The sequence below is a fragment of the Eleutherodactylus coqui genome, chromosome 1 (assembly GCF_035609145.1).
Source record: "Eleutherodactylus coqui strain aEleCoq1 chromosome 1, aEleCoq1.hap1, whole genome shotgun sequence".
Taxonomy (NCBI): Eukaryota; Metazoa; Chordata; class Amphibia; order Anura; family Eleutherodactylidae; genus Eleutherodactylus; species Eleutherodactylus coqui.
In genome coordinates, this window is record NC_089837.1 from 401,838,627 (window position 1) to 401,861,518 (window position 22,892).

At 48.9% G+C, this 22,892-nt stretch overlaps 1 protein-coding gene across 1 annotated transcript; it reads right to left on the bottom strand.

Annotated features, from left to right (window-relative positions):
• Positions 1–960: 960 nt before the first annotated feature.
• RAP2A (RAP2A, member of RAS oncogene family) lies at positions 961–21,810 on the bottom strand. The gene is made up of 2 exons (XM_066580363.1): positions 21,234–21,810; positions 961–2,869 (listed from the first exon to the last, which is right to left on the bottom strand). Exons 1-2 carry the CDS (start codon positions 21,545–21,547, stop codon positions 2,632–2,634), a joined length of 552 nt encoding a protein of 183 aa, XP_066436460.1. The 5' UTR covers positions 21,548–21,810; the 3' UTR covers positions 961–2,631.
• Positions 21,811–22,892: the final 1,082 nt, after the last annotated feature.

Below are 22,892 nucleotides of genomic sequence, written 5' to 3' on the forward strand. Positions count from 1 at the left end.
TCCAGAGAGCGAGTAACCCCTTATTTTTTTCACATTTTATATATTTTTTAATTTTAGGAACAAGAATTTGCCGACTGATGGAGGAACAGACTTCTGGAATTCACTCTAGCCTTTTCTCTGCGCAGCACTCAATCCTAACAAGGCCCTGTGCAGAGTAGTAGAACAGCAGCTGGACAGTGTAGCACTGTGTCATGTAAAAATAGGAGGCGGTTGCAGTGTTTCACATAGGAGCCCTGCTATTTTAGTGATCAGTAGGGAAAGGGGTGAAGTCTTCCCAGTCAAACCCAAGTGTCAGCAAGTTATGGCATAATCTACCAATATAACACTGCTTGCCAGGTTGAGAAACTCCCTTTTGTTTTCCTTCACACAAACTTTGTAGTAGTTTTTTTGGGGCTTGTAAATAACACCATAAAATTCGTGTGGCTTTCTTTGGTCACACCTTTCAACATACTTTTTTCCCCCCATATCGAGGCAGCAATGGGAAACAGTCAGTGGGAAAAGGTAAAGCATGCCGCATGTTTTGGTAAAAAAAATAAAAAATCCATTGATTCAACAAAAAAAAAACAAAAAACAACAAAAACAACTCGGAAGTCACCCCAAAAACAATGAATTGTTTGTGATGCATTTCATAACTCCCTATTGATCTAGAACTGTCAGTAACATTTTGTTTAAAAAAAAAGCCATAGCATAATAAACCAGTGGGGTGGGGAAACAGCATTTTTTTCCCCCGGAAAACTGTAAAACCACTGCAATTAGTTCCTTAATTCTTTGCAGAGCCCTGCGGTCAGCATAAGAGCTTCCTACCTCCTGAGCAGTGATCCGACATGGGTTAATGCACCGCAACTCCTAGTAGTAAAATATACACTGCAACGCTGTTGACATTTTGCAGTAATGTATTAGTATTTATTTTTACGTTCGTCAAACTTTGATAATATAAAATATATTTATATGGAACCAAAACGAAGTTAAATATAGTTTATTTCTTGCCAGTTGTTGAAAAATGTGTGCTGCAAAATCCAGTAACATCTGCTCCTCCGATGATCTTATGGAAGGCATTTCAATCACTTGCAAAGAGATTTCCCAAATGAAAGATTACAGGCAAACTAGGAGATTTAAAAATGCACAACTACATTTCAGAAAGGTGCAGGTCAATCTTGAAAAATGTTCTTTCCAAGACCAGAACTGAAAAAAAGAAAAAAAAAACCCAAAAACCTGGAGTTGGTTCAACCACGATGTCTGTAGTGCTTTAAAAGGACATATTTACGAGGGCGTCAATCACATGTGCAAAATACAATATTTGACTGTAATTTCTTTACTCGGAACAAAATACAATAACTCTTGCTCGTTAACATAGCGCATTCCATTCATTTTACTCCACCAAACAAAAGTAAAAGGGTTAAATGACGGATTAAATTGGGAGCTGTTGAGGCAGAGCAGAAACCTTAAACAAAAGTCTTGTACATTGGGTAACGTAACATACCTATATGTGATAACACGTCTTATGCCCCGATGTCCTCCTTCAAGAAGCAGCTAACAAAAAAAGATTCTTTTGTGTGTAAGTGATGCAACACATTCCATTTGGAGCCATAAGAAAGCACTTCTCTTGGGGTAGTTCAGTGTATACATGTTACACCGTGGAGCAAATACAATGAACCTTAGCTCAAATACAAGAATTGTAAACCAGCATACAAATGTACAATACATTCACACCGATTCTCACTCACACACAAAATAAAAACAAACAAAAATAAAACTATTCTACCAAATGTTAGAAGATGCTAAGTGTCAGCAGAATACGGCTGGGACTTTTCCATGACCGTATGCAATATTGATTTTCTGCTCTTAAAACTGGAAAATCCATTGAAATTTCATGTCAGACAAGATTAAGCAAGTAAGTTTGCATTAGTGTGCAGTTGCCCATGCAAATAATAAATACTCGAGTCCAATCCAAATGAAACATTGTAACTTCAGCACCTTGTCACATCAACATTCACTTCACAATAGCCTGTCAGCATCGAGTTAAGAAAAAAAAACAAACTCTTATATTCACCTTCAGTCAAATTGTTAAGCTAAATAAAAACAAGCCGATAACATAGTGAGAACCACATCAGAAATATTGGAGGTCCGTAGACATTGGGAAGCAAAACTAAAAATATTGCTCCCTTGACTGGATGCAACATGGCTTAATTTCCCCAAAACAAGACTATCCCAACATCTTAAGTCTTCTGTATCCAGTTGCTTTCTCATCCAGCGGTTGGATGGGGTAATTCAGAGTGGTTAGAAACACAATGGGATGTCCGTCTGCGTTGTACCTTGCTGTCCAGTTCAGGAAGAGTGCCTGCAGTGGTTGGGGTTGCTGCTTTGTGGTATTACCTTTTATCAGTCCCTCTGGATCTTTCCTTAATGTGGTGTAATAGGTTTGCTGTAGAAATGAATGCCACACATTACCTTTGTAAAGTAAAATTTAGCAACTGTCAAAACTACAGATAGGTTATTCCAACAGTGATCCTATTTTAGTGGCAGTCCTCCCACAATGCTTTTCTTTGGGTAACATGGAAAAAAAAAAAAAGAAAACTTTTTGAATCCTTTGCAGCTAAAATAGTCATGTCTACCTAAAATTACATAAAACCGCTATTGTATATTGCACGCAGAACAGCAAGGGTCATCCTTATCAGGCTGGGCTGCATAGTTCATTTGCCTCACAATTTCTGCAAACAGCTCATCCACCATTGTTTTACTTTTCGCTGATGTTTCCATGAAAGGGCATCCCCAGTCTTCAGCCAAGGCACGTCCTTCACTGGAGGATACCTCACGTTCACTTTCTAGGTCAACTTTGTTGCCAACTAAAATTACTGGCACCTTTTCATATCTGTAGGGAAAGAGAAATAGAAATATACAATAAAAAAAGGTTTCCGCCCAATATGTGTAATGTTAGTACAATAATGCTACAATCTAGGTATAGACTTGTGTATCATTAGTTAGAGCCCAAAATTCTATATTCACATTTGAAGTTCTGGATATAAACTAACAATAGAGCCCTCTACTATTTGTTGCGCCCATCTCGGTAAATGTTTCAAGGTAGTCTCAACATTCTCAGTCCTGCTTCTGTCTCTGCTCCTCTGGGTATACAGAAGGATCCCTGGTGTGGCGAGTGAAGGTGCAGCATAGATTCTGAGCAAGTGAAGAGTTTACCGGAATTGCTCAGTAGGTCTTCTAAAAAGGCAGAGAAGATGCTGGAGCTTCAGAAGCAGTCGGCTTACCACACACCCATTGAAGCAGAGAAGCAAAAGTGAGCATGTGTGACCACCTTGGAGCAATTACAGAGGTGGACATGATAGAAACAGCAGGCAGCGCTATGCCAACAACCCTGAAATATCTAGGGATACAATCATTTTTCTTCCATAAAGTAGAAATTCAAAGTGCTTCTAGTTAAATTCAGCTCAGAATTCCCAAAAATGTTTGTGACAACCTCTAAGTGGTTATCCGGGGACCTTTCTAAACAGAGCTGCCCAACATTCTGTAGAAACATAAGGCCGCTCTCATACAGGATGCTTTTTACCGCAATTAGCAAGGCATCCCGAATTTCAATGGGGCCCTCGCAGACCAGTGCTTAAACGTGTTTCTAATGCTGCGATTTTGTGAGTGCAGCCTGCGCTATTTTCAAACGGTTTAGCGCTCTAGCGAATCTCATCACCCATCACAGTGATAGGGTGCGTTAAAACATGCTGTCAAACGCTGTAACATGCGTTTGAAAACGCACAAAATTGCGGTAAACTGCTGCTGTTTTTGCGCTGCATTTTCTGAACGCATGTGTGAGAGCAGCTTAAGAGTCAATCACCTTACCCCTCTTCCCTCACAGCTTCTGGACCCCACTGCTCTTCAATTCTGGGTGCTAAGTGAGGACATTCTGTCACTAGGTCAGGTGATCACTGCAGCTACCATGTTTCTCCAAAAAGAAGGCGCTGTCATATTAATTTTTGCCCCAAAAGAGGCACTAGGTCTTATTTTACTTACCTAGCAGGCTCTGACCACGTTCCTCTGGCTGTGCTCCGAAGCTTCACAGCGCTTCTTGCAGTCCTTGGCCACTGACTGAAGATCGCTTCCTGGTTACAGGGTTCATAAATCCTGCCTCCGGAATGCGATGGCTCTGATTCAGCAGTGCTTGAGAACCAGCCAATTAATGCAGCACTCTCTGAACCAACGCAACGGCTGTGACTGCTTTTTCAACTGCTGCTTAGCCAATCACAGCCATCAAATTGTGGAGGTGAGATTTATGAATTGGCCAATGCCGCCTCCACAACACGATGGCTGCGATTGGTTCTTCGACTGATGCTCAGCTAATTAATGCAGCGGTCGAAGAATCAATCACAGCCATTGTGTTGGTTCAGCGAGCGCTGCATTGACTGGCTGAATGAGCAGTGCTCGAGAATCAGAGTAATCGCTTCCTGGAGGTGGGATTTATGAATCCCATAACCAGGAAGTGATCTTCTGTCGGCGGCAGGACTGCAAGAAGCACGGCGAAGCTACGAAGAGCAGCGGGAGGACCTGGACCGAGCCTGTTAAGTAATCTTATTTTTTTTTTTTTTATGTATCACAGCTAGGGCTTATGTTCGGGGAAACCCAGTAGTAGTAATAAAAATCCATAAATTTAACAGGGATGCTGTATTAAGAAGAGAGCCATCACACAGAGAAAGAACCCCAAGGACTAATCTCGATGTATGAGGTTTTACTGAGTCCTTTTTAAACTTTTTTCACCTCTTATATAAGTATTTTTTTCCCAAGGGTTCTGCAATGTTAAAAAAAGGCTGAAGGAATCCTGGTCTATATAGATTCAAGAAAAAGCTTCAATCAGTCTATTTTCCTACTGTATCCATTGAGAACTAACCATTAAAACAACAAAAAGCCACAGCACGCCACTATGGTACTACACAGCAGCTCACTGGTGGAATGTGTACATCTGTAGAGTGCGTTAGGGGCTGCACGAGAGTGCATGAGATGGCGATAATCGGATCATCTAAAAAGGACTCCAATATAACATAGTATGTTAGGAGACAATGTCTATCTAGTTCAGCCTGTTTCCACTCCCCCTTGTTGATCCAGAAGAAGGCAAAAATCCCCCAATGAGGCAGAAGCCAATAATAGATTGAAGACTTATCAGTGAGGCTGGGCTCACATGGCTGTAGTTCGCTACGGGCTGGGCTTCAGCAACACTCTTGCGAACATGGAGCAAGTATACAATGACATACGTACTTGCTGTGTGCCGCCACTATGTTGGCATATATACGCCCAAAGATGGAACCTGCTATTTTTTTCGTGTTTGTATATTGTGCAGCTGGTGTGAGCGCCATCATCAGAGTATATAGGAGCTTGGTACACACACACACACACAATAATCACACTAACCAGGGGCATATCTTTCTGTACACTCAAATCCCCATGTGAATAGAACGATTCATGTAGCTTCTAGTTTCAAAACTTGGTTTATGCAACGTGTACTTTTCACAAACGGATCAATGGCCTCGAGCGCATCATGTATTAGTAATAGAAAACCAACACAATATTGCCGGAGTACACATTTACACAGAAAGTATTTTCTTCCCATGTTTGCTTTCATTTTACTGCAAACACAAACCGGGGGTGAAAATCTTCTAGATGGCATTGTGTGAGATTATATAGTGTATGTTCTAGAATGTGATGCATGTGTCTGGTTGGTTACCACGGCTCGTGTTGTCAGGCCACAGCCTTGAATATGGAGCATGCTGCGATTTTTCCTCCGCTTACAAAAACTGCAATTGGTGCCCGCTTCTGTGCAGGAAGAATTGATTTCCCAAAGCATGCCACTAGCTGTGGATCTGCGTTGCGGACACCCGCAACGGATTCTGCAGCAAATATCCGTCCGTGGGCAGAAGCTCTAACCCGTCATCTGTAGGTTTGTATGCACTGCAATAGGACGATATCTGCAGTGAAAGTTAGTTGTATCTTTTGAAGCGCTGCAGCTTTAAGATCGGCACTATATGTCTTCTACGTGGATTTCGTGCTGACTTTCCCCAGACTGTGTTCCATCTCATCCACTACTTTGTACTGTAAATGCAGTGGGTTTTCAGGGTGGAAATCTGCAGTGTTCATGCCCCTTGGGAACATGCTGAACACATTTCTTTGTGTGTAAATTACCAAGTTTAAGTATAAGACAACTTTTTAACCCAGGAAAATTTTCTCCAAAAAGTCAGGGGTCGTCTTATACGCAGAGAATATGCTGTAGGAAAAAAAAAATAAATAAAATTAAAAAAAATTAATACTCGCCCCCCCCGTGGCACTTCTGCAGGCTGTCGCTCCCTTTTCCACACCGACAAGGCATTGCTTTCTGGAGGCGGGGCTTGAATGCCCCGCCTCCAGAAAGCTAATGCTCTGACTGGCTAACTTAGCGCGGCGTTAGCTGATGAAAGCCGGCGCTGGGTTAACCAATCAGCCATTCAATGACATCAGGGAGCGACAACCTGCAGCAGCGCCGCGGAAGGCGAGTATTTTATTTTTCCTACAGCGTATTCCTGGCGTACAAGTCGACAGTTGTCTTATACGCCAGAAAATATGGTAGTTAAGATTTCTCATTTTGGTGTGAGGAAGAGTCAAGCATGCCCAAGAGCTCCAGACCCCATCCCACCTGCTGCCCAAGAGCTCCAGGCCCCATCCCACCTGCAGCCCAAGAGCTCCAGGCCCCATCCCACCTGCAGCCCAAGAGCTCCAGGCCCCAACCCACCTGCAGCCCAAGAGCTCCAGGCCCCAACCCACCTGCAGCCCAAGAGCTCCAGGCCCCAACCCACCTGCAGCCCAAGAGCTCCAGGCCCCAACCCACCTGCAGCCCAAGAGCTCCAGGCCCCAACCCACCTGCAGCCCAAGAGCTCCAGGCCCCAACCCACCTGCAGCCCAAGAGCTCCAGGCCCCAACCCACCTGCAGCCCAAGAGCTCCAGGCCCCAACCCACCTGCAGCCCAAGAGCTCCAGGCCCCAACCCACCTGCAGCCCAAGAGCTCCAGGCCCCAACCCACCTGCAGCCCAAGAGCTCCAGGCCCCAACCCACCTGCAGCCCAAGAGCTCCAGGCCCCAACCCACCTGCAGCCCAAGAGCTCCAGGCCCCAACCCACCTGCAGCCCAAGAGCTCCAGGCCCCAACCCACCTGCAGCCCAAGAGCTCCAGGCCCCAACCCACCTGCAGCCCAAGAGCTCCAGGCCCCAACCCACCTGCAGCCCAAGAGCTCCAGGCCCCAACCCACCTGCAGCCCAAGAGCTCCAGGCCCCATCCCACCTGCAGCCCAAGAGCTCCAGGCCCCATCCCACCTGCTGCCCAAGAGCTCCAGGCCCCATCCCACCTGCTGCCCAAGAGCTCCAGGCCCCATCCCACCTGCTGCCCAAGAGCTCCAGGCCCCATCCCACCTGCTGCCCAAGAGCTCCAGGCCCCATCCCACCTGCTGCCCAAGAGCTCCAGGCCCCATCCCACCTGCTGCCCAAGAGCTCCAGGCCCCATCCCACCTGCTGCCCAAGAGCTCCAGGCCCCATCCCACCTGCTGCCCAAGAGCTCCAGGCCCCATCCCACCTGCTGCCCAAGAGCTCCAGGCCCCATCCCACCTGCTGCCCAAGAGCTCCAGGCCCCATCCCACCTGCTGCCCAAGAGCTCCAGGCCCCATCCCACCTGCTGCCCAAGAGCTCCAGGCCCCATCCCACCTGCTGCCCAAGAGCTCCAGGCCCCATCCCACCTGCTGCCCAAGAGCTCCAGGCCCCATCCCACCTGCTGCCCAAGAGCTCCAGGCCCCATCCCACCTGCTGCCCAAGAGCTCCAGGCCCCATCCCACCTGCTGCCCAAGAGCTCCAGGCCCCATCCCACCTGCTGCCCAAGAGCTCCAGGCCCCATCCCACCTGCTGCCCAAGAGCTCCAGGCCCCATCCCACCTGCTGCCCAAGAGCTCCAGGCCCCATCCCACCTGCTGCCCAAGAGCTCCAGGCCCCATCCCACCTCCTGCCCAAGAGCTCCAGGCCCCATCCCACCTCCTGCCCAAGAGCTCCAGGCCCCATCCCACCTCCTGCCCAAGAGCTCCAGGCCCCATCCCACCTCCTGCCCAAGAGCTCCAGGCCCCATCCCACCTCCTGCCCAAGAGCTCCAGGCCCCATCCCACCTCCTGCCCAAGAGCTCCAGGCCCCATCCCACCTGCTGCCCAAGAGCTCCAGACCCCATCCCACCTCCTGCCCAAGAGCTCCAGACCCCATCCCACCTCCTGCCCAAGAGCTCCAGACCCCATCCCACCTCCTGCCCAAGAGCTCCAGACCCCATCCAACCTCCTGCCCAAGAGCTCCAGACCCCATCCCACCTCCTGCCCAAGAGCTCCAGACCCCATCCCACCTCCTGCCCAAGAGCTCTAGACCCCATCCCACCTCCTGCTCGCCCACAGCCCAAGTAATCCGGCTCCTCATGGTGTGCTCTGAAGTCTGCATCTCCGATTCTACTGCTAATACGCATAGCTCTGGTCAATAATGCTCACCCATACGAACTGTGATTCATGTAGTCCCAAGTGCCATCAATTTTGACTTTTATATTTACCCAAGTGTTGCATTAGGATGTAGTCATTGGGCATATTCACTCAGTGGCCAGGATAAGATACATTTAGGCCCCTCTCACACAGGCGTTTGTAAAAACACACTATTTGTAAATGTGTTCAGTGTTTAACGCCCCCCATCATTGCAATGGGATTCATTAAAAAGCGCTGCAATGCACTAATATTTCATACAGAGTTTGTTTGTAACTACAAGCTAAAATGCTCGTCTGAGAAGCCCCATTTGAAATCAATAGAAGCTCAGTACAGCATTTTTAGTGGGCGTTTCAAATGGCTGCTAAACGCTGTAAAAAATTTTTTTTTTAAAAAACACCCAAAAAAGCATGTGTGAAAGTGGCCTTAGCTGGCCACAACCTCCAGTAGTAGTGATAACAGATGATTGAGGCTAACTTTACCCAGGCGAGCGTGACATGTTGACCGTGAATCCCGCCCCTATATCGCGCTCCCCACCATGTGAATTCCCTGAGGATGTGAGGCGGTTTCATGCCAAAACAGCCTTGCATCACTTTGGGAAGGTCAGCCACAGTGGAGGTTTGCAGAGTTTTCCCTCACAGTGCGTGCATCTAGCATGTGGTGCGATGCTGCTGCCAACCCAAAGGGAAGACAATGAGCGCTGCGATGTGAGATCACCCACAAGAACATGCCGCGATTTGTTTCGCGCATCGACCTGCCATGCAGGAAAACATCGCTCATGTGTATGACTGCATTCAAAATGAGGGGGGTGCATCAGACAAATCTCACGCCACATGATCGCCCGTGTTTCACAAACTGGACCTAGCTTCATTCCCAGAAGGGTTTGGCATGGCAGGACAACTTCTTTAATGCTTCCTTTAACCCTTTCCAATCCACTGTCTGACGTCTGATTGACCTTCTGATTGAAGGCTGTACAGCTCCGACGTCGGAAGACGTTCGGCAGGGTATTCTTACTGTAGATTACTGGCTGCTCTGTTGTCGGGGGCCTTTCCAGCATGGCCCATACCGCAGTGCTGGCTCTATCCAGCAGATGGTGCCATTGCATAATGGCAGAAAGAAAAAGCCCCCTAGGAAACCCTGAATCCAAAATTGGATTGCAAAGGGTTAAGAGAGTTCTCAAGATAGGGGTCTATAATTTGCTGTGTAGGGTCAGTACAATATACCACAGTAATTGTAGGTCAATCATTTCATAGCAGACAGCCCAGAAACTAAAAATGTCATTACTGTGGCCACGCTCATGTACTGCTCTTTACAGTGTCCAGTGAGGCGTTTCAAACAGTGCGCTAAACCACCTCCATTGATTTCAATAGGGCTTCACAGACTCCGAGAGCTTCTAATGCTGTCTGCTCAACACACCTCATTGCAACACAGCGTTTTTACAGACACTTGAGTGAGAGCAGCCCAAGGGCTCTTTCACAAGAGCGTATATCGGCCCGCCGTATACTGTGATCTGATGCATTGGATTCCAATGCATCAGTTCACATGGCCGTATTCCCGCAATGTAAAAGCACCTGGCCAATATAGCGCCAGGCCCAAAAGATAGACCTGGAACAATCTTTTGGGCCCGAATACGTTGGCCACTCCATGGGCTCCTATGGGAGCCAATGACAGCGGCCAGAGAAGGGAGGTAGGAGGCAGTTTAGCAGCGTGACTGCTAAACTCCCTGCCTCTTCTCTCCTCCAGCTGATTCCAATGGGAAGGGGCAGGGCTAAGCTTCCATCCCCACCCCTTGTTTGCAGCTAGCAATGGGAGGAGGCGGTGCTTAGCTCCGCCCCCCACACATTGCAATCAGCCGATGGGGAGGAGAGTGGAGGTGAGCCCATGCCATCTGAACAGGCGCAAAAAACGTTAGATTTGTGCGCCCATTTACTTTTCACATCGTAGCGTATATTGGCCGGCCGCCAAAACAGCGGCCGACATATGCTCATGTGAAAGAGCCCTAAAGGACAGCTGAACTCAAGCGGATGCATGGTGGCTGCTACATAAGCGTTTGGAACAGTAGTACATGCATTGCTCAATGCAACCACACACATCCAGATGCTATAAATGCAATGCTGACAGCTAAGAATGTACCAGCACCAGTCAGGAGCGACACGTCGGGTCATTTCACAGGCCAGCAATAAGAGGTTTAAAAAAAAAAAAATGAATTAGAGAGAGATAGATCTATATCTCCGGCTGCACACAGCTGGATTTGGATTGCTGAAGCCACAATCGTCACTCACACAGGACAATCAGCGACATTCCTGAGATAAAAGATAAAATTGTGGCATGTTCTAGTTTTGTGCGTCTTTCACACAAACAGCTGTCCAACCCACAGCCCTGCCGCAATTGACATTATGGAAAGGTTGCGGATTCCACGTCATCGCCTAGCAACAGCGCAGGGAAATACAGATACGCGCGGACGCTGGCTGGGCACAGGGTTGTATTCCGATGCGGGCTCCCGCATGTGTAATCCGACCCGTTAATGGGCAGCTGGCCTTACACTTCATAGTACTGCATCTACAGCGGATTAAAACTTTCCTGGACAAATAGCCAAACTACTAATGACCACTTGTCCATGAGTATGCATGTATGTATGTATGCATGCTTGTGGGTGCTTCTCATGCTCCGCCCCCTGGCGACATCTTCGCAGGTCCTACAACATATATAAAACACAGAGCCTGACTGACAGATGAACAAAATAGTTAGGGCTCTTGGAAGGGGAGGACGAAAACAAAATGAGTACAACTAAGCTATTATTATCTCAGACACAACTCAGTGGTCCTGACAGAATACATCGACCTACCACCACAAAGATCCAGCAGGCTGAAGGACCTGTGGTGACGTCACTGCTGTGAGAGGAAGCACTGTGCAGTTTGGTAGAAACTACTGTATACTGAATAATCCGATAGCAGCCACCAGGACCTGTGATGACATCACAGTCATGCGTTAACCAGTGTGTGTGGAGTCAGGGATCACATAACCAGGGGCTCATCACTGTATCCACGAGTCTGCTGAGCTGGTGGTGTCTGGAAATCAGGATGCATGTAGCAGAGCTGTGTGTGTAAATAATGTCCATGAATCAGAATGCATGTAGCACAGCTGTGTGCACACATAACGTGTGGAAATCAGGATGCATGTAGCAGAGCTGTGCGTGTGATGTGTGGGGATCAAAATGAATGTACCATGTAGCACAGCTGTGTGTGTGTAATGTGTGGGAATCAGGATGCATGTAGTAGAGCTGTGTGAGAGATGTATGGAGTTCATAATGGATGTACCATGTAGCAGAACTGTGTGGCGCATTGCGCCACCAGACACACTGGTACTATAATTTCCTAATAATTACTAGTAATAGAGAAACACACAAACCCTGTCAAGACATCTTTTGGAAACTTGAACTATAGGGAGGAATCAGGCGCTTATAATACACAAGTGGGCTTTGCGCATGTAATATGTGGTAACAAACTTTACGTTACTTTCAACAGTGCCTCTCACACCGCGCACGTGAAAAAAGAACTGAGGGGGGTTAAATGAAGCTCATGCCAATCATACCGGAGAATGCTGGATGTTAAAGGGGTTGTCCCGCGCCGAAACGGGGTTTTTTTTTTTTCAACCCCCCCCCCGTTCGGCGCGAGACAACCCCGATGCAGGGGTTAAAAAAGAACACCGCACAGCGCTTACCTGAATCCCCGCGCTCCGGTGACTTCTTACTTACCGGTTGAAGATGGCCGCCGGGATCTTCTACCTCCGTGGACCGCAGCTCTTCTGTGCGGTCCATTGCCGATTCCAGCCTCCTGATTGGCTGGAATCGGCACGTGACGGGGCGGAGCTACACGGAGCCCCATTGAGAAGAGAAGACGACCCGGACTGCGCAAGCGCGTCTAATCTGGCCATTAGACGGCGAAAATTAGACGGCAACCATGGAGACGAGGACGCTAGCAACGGAGCAGGTAAGTGAAAAACTTTTGATAACTTCTGTATGGCTCATAATTAATGCACAATGTACATTACAAAGTGCATTAATATGGCCATACAGAAGTGTATAGACCCACTTGCTGCCGCGGGACAACTTCTTTAATATTGGCCCTCTACCAGAGCAACCATAAGAGTGTTGCATTTAGATGTAATGCCTATGGTTTTCATTTCTATTTATACAACTTGTTTGCCCATTATTTATTTGTAATTGGGTGTGAGAGGGGGATGTGGTATCGGGTCAACTCCCTCAGATCTTTATGGACTTTTTCCAAAAAAACTTGAGCCATTCTTCTGAAACAGACATGTTTATGAAAGCTTAAACGTACTTACTGGTTCAGCAATACATTAATCTTCACATAATAGTCTAGGAAGACTTAGAACAGCTAATGTTTACCTCAGCCAGTTATGAAGGATATATGCGGCGGGCTCGAGGGCCAGGTCTGTTGCATACCTGGCAGCTATAAGCAGTTTGACAGAAACTGCTGCGGTCACATCATGGCAGGTAACATGGGTACTGGCGTTTCTGGTCTACTCCGGAAGTAGGGGTGGAGACATGGGTTGGCCGGGTACAGTAGTAGGGAAGGGGCAGGCTGACGGCTGTATACCTCCCCACCCCCCATGGCATGTACGCTTTTTCGCTGGACTGCAGTCTGCAATCCTAGCGGCTGTTTCACAGCTGGCGGCTGCAGCATGCCATGTCAGCTCCTGCCAACCCTGTGACTGCCCCCCCGTCGGTCTATGGCTTTTATGCCTGCGGCACGTTAGCTGAGCTCCTGCCGACCCCGTTACTCTCCTGCCAGCGGGCTACCATCTCCGATCACCAGCTGACTCACATTTGTGGATGTCTCCCATGCTGTCCTTCGTCCCCGCTGTAGCCGCCCCTCCCTCCCCTCACATGGTCCCATGCAGTCGCCACTAAGCTGCCTCCCAATGCCTGTGTTCGGAGCCATGCTGTGCTGCCATCTCCCTGCGGCCGCTGTAGAGGGGGACCACTGTCACTCTCCTCCCTCTCCCCTTCTCTGTGCGCCGACTACAGACGAGGGACCGCTGTCACTCTTCCTGCTGTCACAGGTGGCCGACCAGCAGCAGCTTCTCAGCTTCAAATGAGGCAGGAGGTACAGCTCAAGAGGGCACACCTGCGGCAGCTAATCAGACGCTGGCGGCGTGCCCTTCAACTGAGGACAGTTAAAGGGGTTGTCTCGCGGCAAGTGGGGTTATACACTTCTGTATGGCCATATTAACGCACTTTGTAATGTACATCGTGCATTAAATATGAGCCATACAGAAGTTATTCACTTACCTGCTCCGTTGCTAGCGTCCCCGTTGCCATGGTTCCGTCTAATTTCGGGGTCTTCTTGCTTTTTTAGACGCGCTTGCGCAGAAGGGTCTTCTACCTTCTGGACGGTCCGGGCACGATCAGCGTTCTGGCTCCGCCCCGTCACGTGTGCCGATTCCAGCCAATCAGGAGGCTGGAATCGGCAATGGAACGCACAGAGCCCATGGTGCACCATGGGAGAAGACCCGCAGTGCATCCCTGGGAAAGGACCAGCGGCCATCTTGGGAGAAGAATTTTATAAGTTCATCTTTCATCACATCGGTGAGTAGCAAGCGGTTTAAAAACTGCTTTAAAATGCTATTTTATGCCAGGGGGGTGACAGGGGGAATGGGGTAATGTAAAATTTTGATGTTTGCCGTGAGACAACCCCTTTAAGTACTTTTTAAAAACAGAAAAACACTAAAACTATATGAATTTGGTATCACTGTAATCGTACTGACCCACAGAACAAAGTTCATTTCATTTGAACGCTGTAGAAAACTAAATCCTGCAAAAATATCAAATGCATTTTTTTATTTCACTTAAATTTTTTACGTTTTTTTTTAACATTAAATAGTAACCTTAAAAAATATAAAATAAGCTGTCATACGGCCTTCAAATGTAAAAAAATTAAACATTTTTGGCTCCTGGAATGTGGGAACGAAGCAAAAATCTAAATCCTGATCCTGAAGGGGTTTAAGGCCCACTGCAGGTAAACTTTCTTCTTTCTCCAAGGTGCAGTTGCCATGTAGTGCCTTACAGGGTAGATAACATGCTTCCCGTAGCTATAGTCATAAACTCCCCAATCACCCTATGTGACCCCCACGGTCTAGTTGAATCCTCTCGCCTCTGCTGTGTGGATCACAAGATAATTTTTCTAGGCTATTAATTCCTATGAGAGATGCAATGTCAGTCTCATGTGAACGAGGAGGGACTTCTGGTCTGCTGGTGGATTCAGCCCAACACTGAGGCCTTCCTCACACAGGCGTTTTTGTACAGTGTTTAGCGCTGCGCTGAACGCTGTACAACGCTCCCATTCATTTCAATGGGGCGGTTCGCACAAGGCTGAAAACGCAGCGTCTTTAACAGCGATGCATGTTCTATTTTTGGCAGTTTTCAGCCCTGTGTCGCCCATTGAAATGAATGGGCAGCGGTTTCAGCGCTGCCGAAAACGTGGCAAAACTTGGTGTCGCGCTTTTGGCAGCGCTAAACGCCCTAGATACACTGCCTGAGTTAAAAATAAAAAAATAAAAATACTTACCTTACAGGTTTTATCACTGTTTCCGGGGGCGCTCTCGGGACTTTTCAGCCGGCAAGGGGAACGTTTTCTCTGGTGACTGGGATTCGAAATCCCCGCCTCCAACGAGAGAGAGCTCTAATTAGCTGAGCGCCGCTGAGTGATAGCCCACTCAGCCAATCACAGCCACCACTGAATGTGACCAATGACAGCCATTCAATGAACAAATGGCTGTGACTGGACACATCCAGTGCTGGCTCCGATTGGCTAAGCGCCGTTGAGTGACAGCCAGCTGAGCCAATCAGAGCAATCGGCCGGCTTCACAAGGTCTGAGAGCGGCGGCGGAGACAGCGACTTCACCAGCTAGGAGTACAGATTTTTTTCCCCCTTTCGTCAACAGCCTTGGCTACACTTTCAACTGTGCTGAGAATGCAGCCAAAACGCTGGCATAACGCATGCTAGCTCTGCTGAAACCGGGCGGAATCTGCAGTAAACGCATTGTTGAAACATGCTGCGTTTCTGCAAACACCTGTATAAGGGGGGCCTGAGGGTCACCGGAGATGACGTGGGACCAGAAATAAGTGCGACCAATATAGCAATCAGTAAATATGGCTGTACCCAAGACAAAGGAAGTTCCGCACAAGTGGCCCTTTGACTTTAAACTTTTCCCAGAGTCCAAACCTTAGCTATTCTTTCCTTATTACATTATTTTTACATTGTTAAAATGGTATTCCCATTTCTGACTTTTAGGTTATTCACGGAATATGCGATAAAAGTCAGACATGTGCGAGTCCCACCACTGGGACCCACATCTGTCTCTAGTTGTGGCCCCCGCCACCCCGGCTGCATGAGATGGCTGGGATTATGGTAACAGCTGAGTGGCCTTCGCTGTACCTGTTTATGTAACTCCCATAGAAGTCAATGACCGTTACTTAAGCAGCATGGCTCAGGCTTGCCGTACTCCTGCCGTCCTCTTACGAAGTGTTGTCGTCACGGCCATATTTAGACAAGATGGGAACACCTTTCAAGGTGTTAAGGGAACCCATTAGTGGGTGGTGTTCTCCGAAGGTAGCATACAGTAGTAACAGACAATGCTTTCAGGAGTTTGCCTCGTATTAATGGTAATACTATTGGTGACCTTCAATATCCTTAAGCACCTGCTGGCACTACTGCTACCCACAGGGGTACGAAGTGGAAGCTGCTCTTCCAACCCCTGTGAAGTGGCTGGAATCTCATTAAAACCAATGGGATCTACACAGGAATCGGCGCAGTAGCTTCCACTCTAGACCTGTATGCTGACAAGTGGCACCTGATCAGTTGATCAGAAAGGGGGCCGGAGTGGCATCCTCAATAGCATTTCCTTTGAAAAACCCTTAATGTACAGCTTGATTTTCCCCCTACGCCATTTTTTCTTATCTTCGTAAACCCACTTCATTACCACCTCTTACGACCACCAGGACAGATGCCTTTCAGCACAGTGAAGTCTAATGACAGTCATCTACAGCAAAGAACGGATCACAACGCAGTCTATATATGCCACGCCATTCTGGAAGGGAGCTTTGTGCCAATCTGTAAAGCCTGTCATTATGGGAAACATGCCATGTGGTGGGACCAACAGTGGGCAGTGCCGCAGAACTCTAAAAGTAGATCTAGTGCACCGCTTATATTTAGCATACTTGTGAGGAAGAATGTCTGCGGGTTGGTTGTCCACCCACCAGTTTCAGTTGCGAAACGGCACGGCGGCTCAACGCTTTATTTATGAAACCTCTGCACTTTTCCCATCATATAGCATCTCTGCAGAATGGGTAGCACTTTCCAACCGCGTGAAGTGTGAGTCAGTTGGCAAAGACTTCTGACACTTCTACAACTAGAAAACTGAGGAAACTATGCCAGGTCTACCCTGGCACTGCAGACAATAGCAGATTCATGAAGACTGTGTGAGCCCAGGTGATGAATCAGTGCATGCTGAAGTAGGAAAGACCTTAGAGACAGCGCACCGGTATTTATAACCCCACCAGCAAGGGGGTTTTTTTTGGTTTTTTTTTTTTAAACACGGGCCAAGCCGTTCCTCTAAACACGCGTTTGCCTGACAGTCAAGCTACGTAGAAGAACCATCAGCCAATAAGCGAGCGTGTCAATCGGCATTTGTTATGTCGGGCCAAAAATTTGACTCAAGATTTTTTTATTTTTTTTTTACCATCAGAGCAAAACCCAAGTACAGGATGTCCCATCCAAACTTCACTCAATCAACACAATAAAATTATGACAAATCATTGATGAACTGTAATTAGATGAAAGAAAAACTAAGTATTGTGGGCCTCATTTATCACAGTCACATTTGAAGTTCTCGTATAATACGTCAGTTACATAAGCAAAATGACGACTCTGCAACTGTTTGGGGGAAACTAAGTATTTCCAGTGAGAAAGTGGAAGAAATGGCAGCGGGGCTTCAGAGAAATGTAAGGAAAACAATTTGGCCAGCATCAGGACAATTCAACGTACCACCAACAATTGTAGCCAGATGAGAAGCTGCGAGGGTACAAATTTCTCCATTGTATCAATTACCAATAATCACTTTCTTAAAAGCATCTTATTCTCAAATCAGGCCGCATTTCATCCATCCGGCTATGTCAGTTGGCATATTGTGCGGATACAGGAAACCGAAAATTCCTGTGTCTAGAGAAAATGGCCAAAATAACTCAAAATTGAGTGTTTGGTGCTGTGTAACATAGGACAGGTTTATTGGTCCTTGTTCTCCAGCGAGTGTATAGTAACAATACCATGACAGTTCTTCTATCCTCAAGTACGCAATCTGAGACCCAACATCTTCCAGCAAAATGGGGCTCCCCACACTGGAGTATGGAGGCTCAACGTTTCCTCAATAACACTTTTCCAGATCGCAGGATTGGACGCGCCAGACTAATTTGGTGGCCGCCCCACTGACCAGATCTTACACCACTGGACTTCTTCCTCAGGGGTTAAATTGGACACAAAGAGAACATGGCTAGAAACTGAGCACAGACTGGATATTGTTCATTCTACCAATGGGGCACATGTGGAGGTTTATTAATGTAAGCCAAGAAAATAAAAAAAAATATGTGTTCCTACTTTTCCTATAGTTTGTCATTTTCCTACAGAACAGACCACCCTGTACAACTCTGGGATACATCAATTAGCCAGAACATTAGAAGCACCTGCCTAAAGGTGGGTTTACACAGGACAAATGTGGGGCAAACGATGCCCGACACTCGTCCCTGTGTTTCCTTGCTCCCGGGAGCTAGTATTGCTGGCTCCCTCACAGAGCGGCCAGCAGAGGGGTGGGAAGGCTGCAGGAGATTTCTCTCCTTGCGCTCCCTCACCCCTCTCCATTCACCTAACGCAACGGACGTTCAGTACTGAACAGCTGCTATTTACACTGAGCGATCTGCTCATCGTCCATCGTTTATGCTGCACGTACGAGGAGCTAATCGCTCAGCGTAAATAGCGGCCGTTCGGTACTGAACAGCTGCTATGCTAAGTCAATGGAGAGGGGCGGGGGAGCGAGGAGAGAAATCTCCTGCAGCCTCCCCGCTGAGCGCTAACCATACTAGCTCCCATGCAGCAGCACGAGAGCGAGTATGTGTGGGGACGAGTGTCGGGCATTGTTTGCCAGACAGACGTCCCATCTAAAAGGACCTTAACATTGTGTAGGATCCCCTCGTGGCACCAAAACAGCTCTGGCCTATCCAGGCCTAACTCTCAAAGTGAAGCTATCCAGCATGAATGTTTTCAGCACTCGGTGCTACGTAGCTCTTCTGTGGGACTTGTCCAGACATGCTCGCCTCCTCTCCCTATGTTAATCAATGAGCCTAGGGCATGGCATATCCTAAAGTCACTGATTGTCCTATATTGGACCACTTTTGGAAGGCAATAACCACTGCCAGCTAGGAGCAGCCCACAAGACCTGCTGTTTTGGAAGTGCTCTGTATAAAAAGCTGCAGGTTCTCTGGCTGATGCACCACAACTGATGTACTTCAAAAAATAGTTTGATTGTAGGACGTCGAATGAATAATCAGTGTAAACATGGCGAACAATGGAATGACGAATGAATGAGAATTCATTTGCTTCTCTTTTGTCGTTCGTTTCCTGCAGACATAATAATTGATGGCACAGTACTGCGTGTGAACAGCCATCGTTTAGTCGCTCACATTTACTGGTAAAGTGAATGAATAATCTGCAGAGATTTATCTGCCTACGAAATGTTGTATTGGTCACTCATGCAAACAAGTAATCGCTTTGTGTAAGAGGAGCCTTATTTAAGTGGAGGGATGAGTTCCAGCGCCCATGTAAACGAAGGTGATGCTGCGATTCTTCAATGCGCTGGCCTGCAGAAATTCCTGGGGGTCAGACCCTGGCTGATCATTGCTGGCCTATCCCAAGAACCCCAGTAAAAAGGGCTTTATTGTTTTATGTAAATATGTATAATGCAAAGTTAAAGACACTTTCCAAACTATTTTGTTCCCCTTTGTCATTTTTCGGATGGTCAGCAAATGGGAACCATATGTAGGGTCTGAACTCCCATGGAGGGCCAATACTTCTCAGAGTTGAGAATTTGGTACTGTTGCACCCAGTTTACAGAATCCTCTGAGCTAAACTTTGGCTACTCCATTGTAACAGCACTGCAGGGCAGATAGAATTCCTTCAAGAGCTTGTCTCCCCATCACCAGAATTTTCGTTAATAAGCAGCCACCACAGCGCTACCTGCTGCACCCAACAGAAGCGCGACATACAAGGAAAAACCAGCAAAGTTTGTTTCACCAGAAATATATATTCTCCCCCACTATGCCAGCTGACCTGCCCTGAGTCACGGAGGTGGGCCGCCTCACCCCATGGCACAGCATCCAGTAAATGCACGCCCCCTCCAGTGTTAATTGCGAACGGGCTGGACGGTTTCCATTGACTTCAATGGTAGCCGTCTGCGCGGAACCCGTGCAGAAATAGAGCGGGATGCAATGTTTCCTTTGAGTGGAAACCGCAATTGATTTCTGCTGGTGTGCATGAAAAAATGGATTTCCCATAGCATGCCATTTGCTGTGGATTTGCAGTGCGGACGCCCGCCGTGGATTCCGCAGCAAGAATCCGCCTGTGTGCAGGGGACCTAGAAGTTTCCATTCATTGATTACAAAGAGTCCATTCAAATGTGAGGAACTGAAGTCAAATGTCGCCCAACTCTGCATTCTACAGGTTAGGACATAGGGGGCAGAATACTTACCCCCTGAGGCCTTCCACTATCCTCCACTAGTAGCAGGCTGTGGAGAGGAGCTGTCTAGAAGGACATGAAGGGGCCAGTGCTGGACTGGGGCACCTAGAGCCCACCTGCAAGACTTGTTCTGGGGTCCCACTAGACAATTACATGGAAGTATTACCAGTCTAAGATGCTGTTCTCTGCCTGCAGTATGTATGGCCCCTCCCAGCTCAGGGCCCACCGAGGGCCTCACCTGATCCCCTGTCGGCCCGTCCAAGCCTGGCCCAGGGCTGTTATTTGAGGACTAAGCAACATGAATTCGCATGGACACAGTGGGCAGCGGTGCCCTAGGACAGGCGAGAGTGGGCAGTCTGCAGTATATGGTATAAGCTAAGCGCATCTGTAAGTAGGGGCGGCTACACATCTGTAAGTAGGGGCGGCTGCACATCTGCGTTGGACCTACTTGGAGGTTCTGCCACAAATCCAGTACAAGATACTGGAAGAAAAGGCACTGCCCGCAGCGATCTCTCTTCTGGCTGACAGACGGTAATCCAAGCAGAAACTGGGCAGACCCCATTGTAGCCAACAGGGTCCGTCCGGCACGGTTCGGTCCCGTTGCAAGACCAGTCGGCCACAGGGATTCCCCTTTTCCTGCTCCCAGAACCGTAAATCAGAACCTCGCCACAGGTGTGAGGCCCCCCTAACACAACATCCCCTTTAAGAGGTTGATTGCCATTCATTCTGCCCAGTCCTGTGCCCCATAGAGCAGCAGCGCCCCCAGTGCGGCCGGCAGACAGAGGCACAGCAGGGCTCACTAGACTGCAGCAGGACAGGAAGCAACAAAGGGCCGCCAGAGGCCACAATGGCCGTGCCGCACTGTGCGGGCAGCACCGCAGAGCCCCCCGCCGCCCCCACCACGCCCAGGGCGCCCACCTTTTGACGCGGATGATCTGGTCCCTCATGGGCTTGATGTCCTGGAAGCTCTGCTGGTTGACCAGGCTGTAGACCAGGATGAAGCCCTGCCCGTTCTTGATGTACAGGTCCCGCATGGAGGCGAACTGCTCGGTGCCGGCCGTGTCCAGGATCTCCAGCACGGAGGGGGACGAGTCCACCTCGATCTCCTTACGGTAGAAGTCCTCGATCGTCGGGTCGTACTTCTCGATGAACGTTCCGGTCACGAACTGCACGGTCAGAGCCGACTTGCCGACCCCGCCGCTCCCCAGGACCACCACCTTATACTCGCGCATCGTCCCCCTCCGCTCCCCGGCGGCATGCACCGCTCCTCACACCACCACGCCGCCGCTGCTCCACCGCCTCCTCCTCCGTCGTCGCCGCCGCCCCTCTGCAGCGGCTTCCCGAGGCATGGGAGGGAGGCCGGGCTGCTTGGCCCGGTACCCGGAGACCTGCCCCCCCTCTACCTCCTGCGCCCACTGAGCGCTGTTATCCGCTAGCCGCCCCCGGCGTATCGCGCCGGCCTCGCAACACCCCCTCCTTGCTGGCTCTGCTTCCCGCCCCCGGCGCGTCACCTCACACCTGCCCTCACTATTGGCTCTTCGCTGTATCTCCATAGTAACTGTCTGTCCTCCGAGCAGGGGGAGGAGACAAATGACAGGACCAATCACCGCCTCCTCTTCACGGAGTGATGCGACGGGAACAAGCGGCATCCACAGATACAGCCAATCACGGCGCCGTATCGCCGTCCACTCAGGGTGAGCCCCGCCCACTACGTCACAATGTGCAGAGACAAGAGGAAGATGCTGCTTGCTAGGGTCACGTGATGTGCTGTAATGTCACGGCGGTAGCTACATGAGCGCCGTCTGTGGAGAAGCAGCGGGAAGCAACGCCTCGTCCTGCTACTAATAGCAGCCTGCAGATGAGCTGCCCGGGCGCTGCTGGCAGATGGCTGGTGGCTGACGTGATCCTGTAGTGGCTCTGCCGCATCTGCACTCATCTGTATAGCAAAGCATGTATAGTCAGCTGCGCCTTTCTGTACAGTAGAGCAGTAAATGCATTATCACCAAAGGGCCACATCTGCACCAGGCCTCCTGCACACGGGCGGATTTGCATTCTGAAATCTGGAGCGGGATTCCGCCTTCGGATTCTGCAGCAAATCCCGCCCATAGCGTGCTGTCAGAATACGTGATTTCCTGCCCACGAGCGGAAATCGATTGCGATTTTCCGCTTGTGGGGGAGAAATCGCAGCATGCTGCGAGTTTGTGCGTGGTATGTAAGGCCCGGCTTCCAGTGAAGTCTATGGAAGGTATCTGTCCCACGGCCATTCTGCAATCATCATTGCAGAATTGTGGCGGCAGCAGCATCATCGGCATTGTGACGGCGCAGCGCCCTCTGTACTGTGCATGCGCTCCGGCCGGCACATTCACAGCAGAGGAGAAGACCAGCGGAAAGGTACGGGAGGGGTCACTAGCGGGAATCCCGCTTCTGTGCAGGCGGCCTTATGGTTGCTTCCATAAGGGCTCGTTCACACGGGCGTATCTGTACCCTGTACTGCAGACCTCTTAGGCCTCATGTCCACGGGCGAAATTTGGGCCCGCATGGATTCCCTGTGCAGAATCCCGCAGACATGAGGCCAAG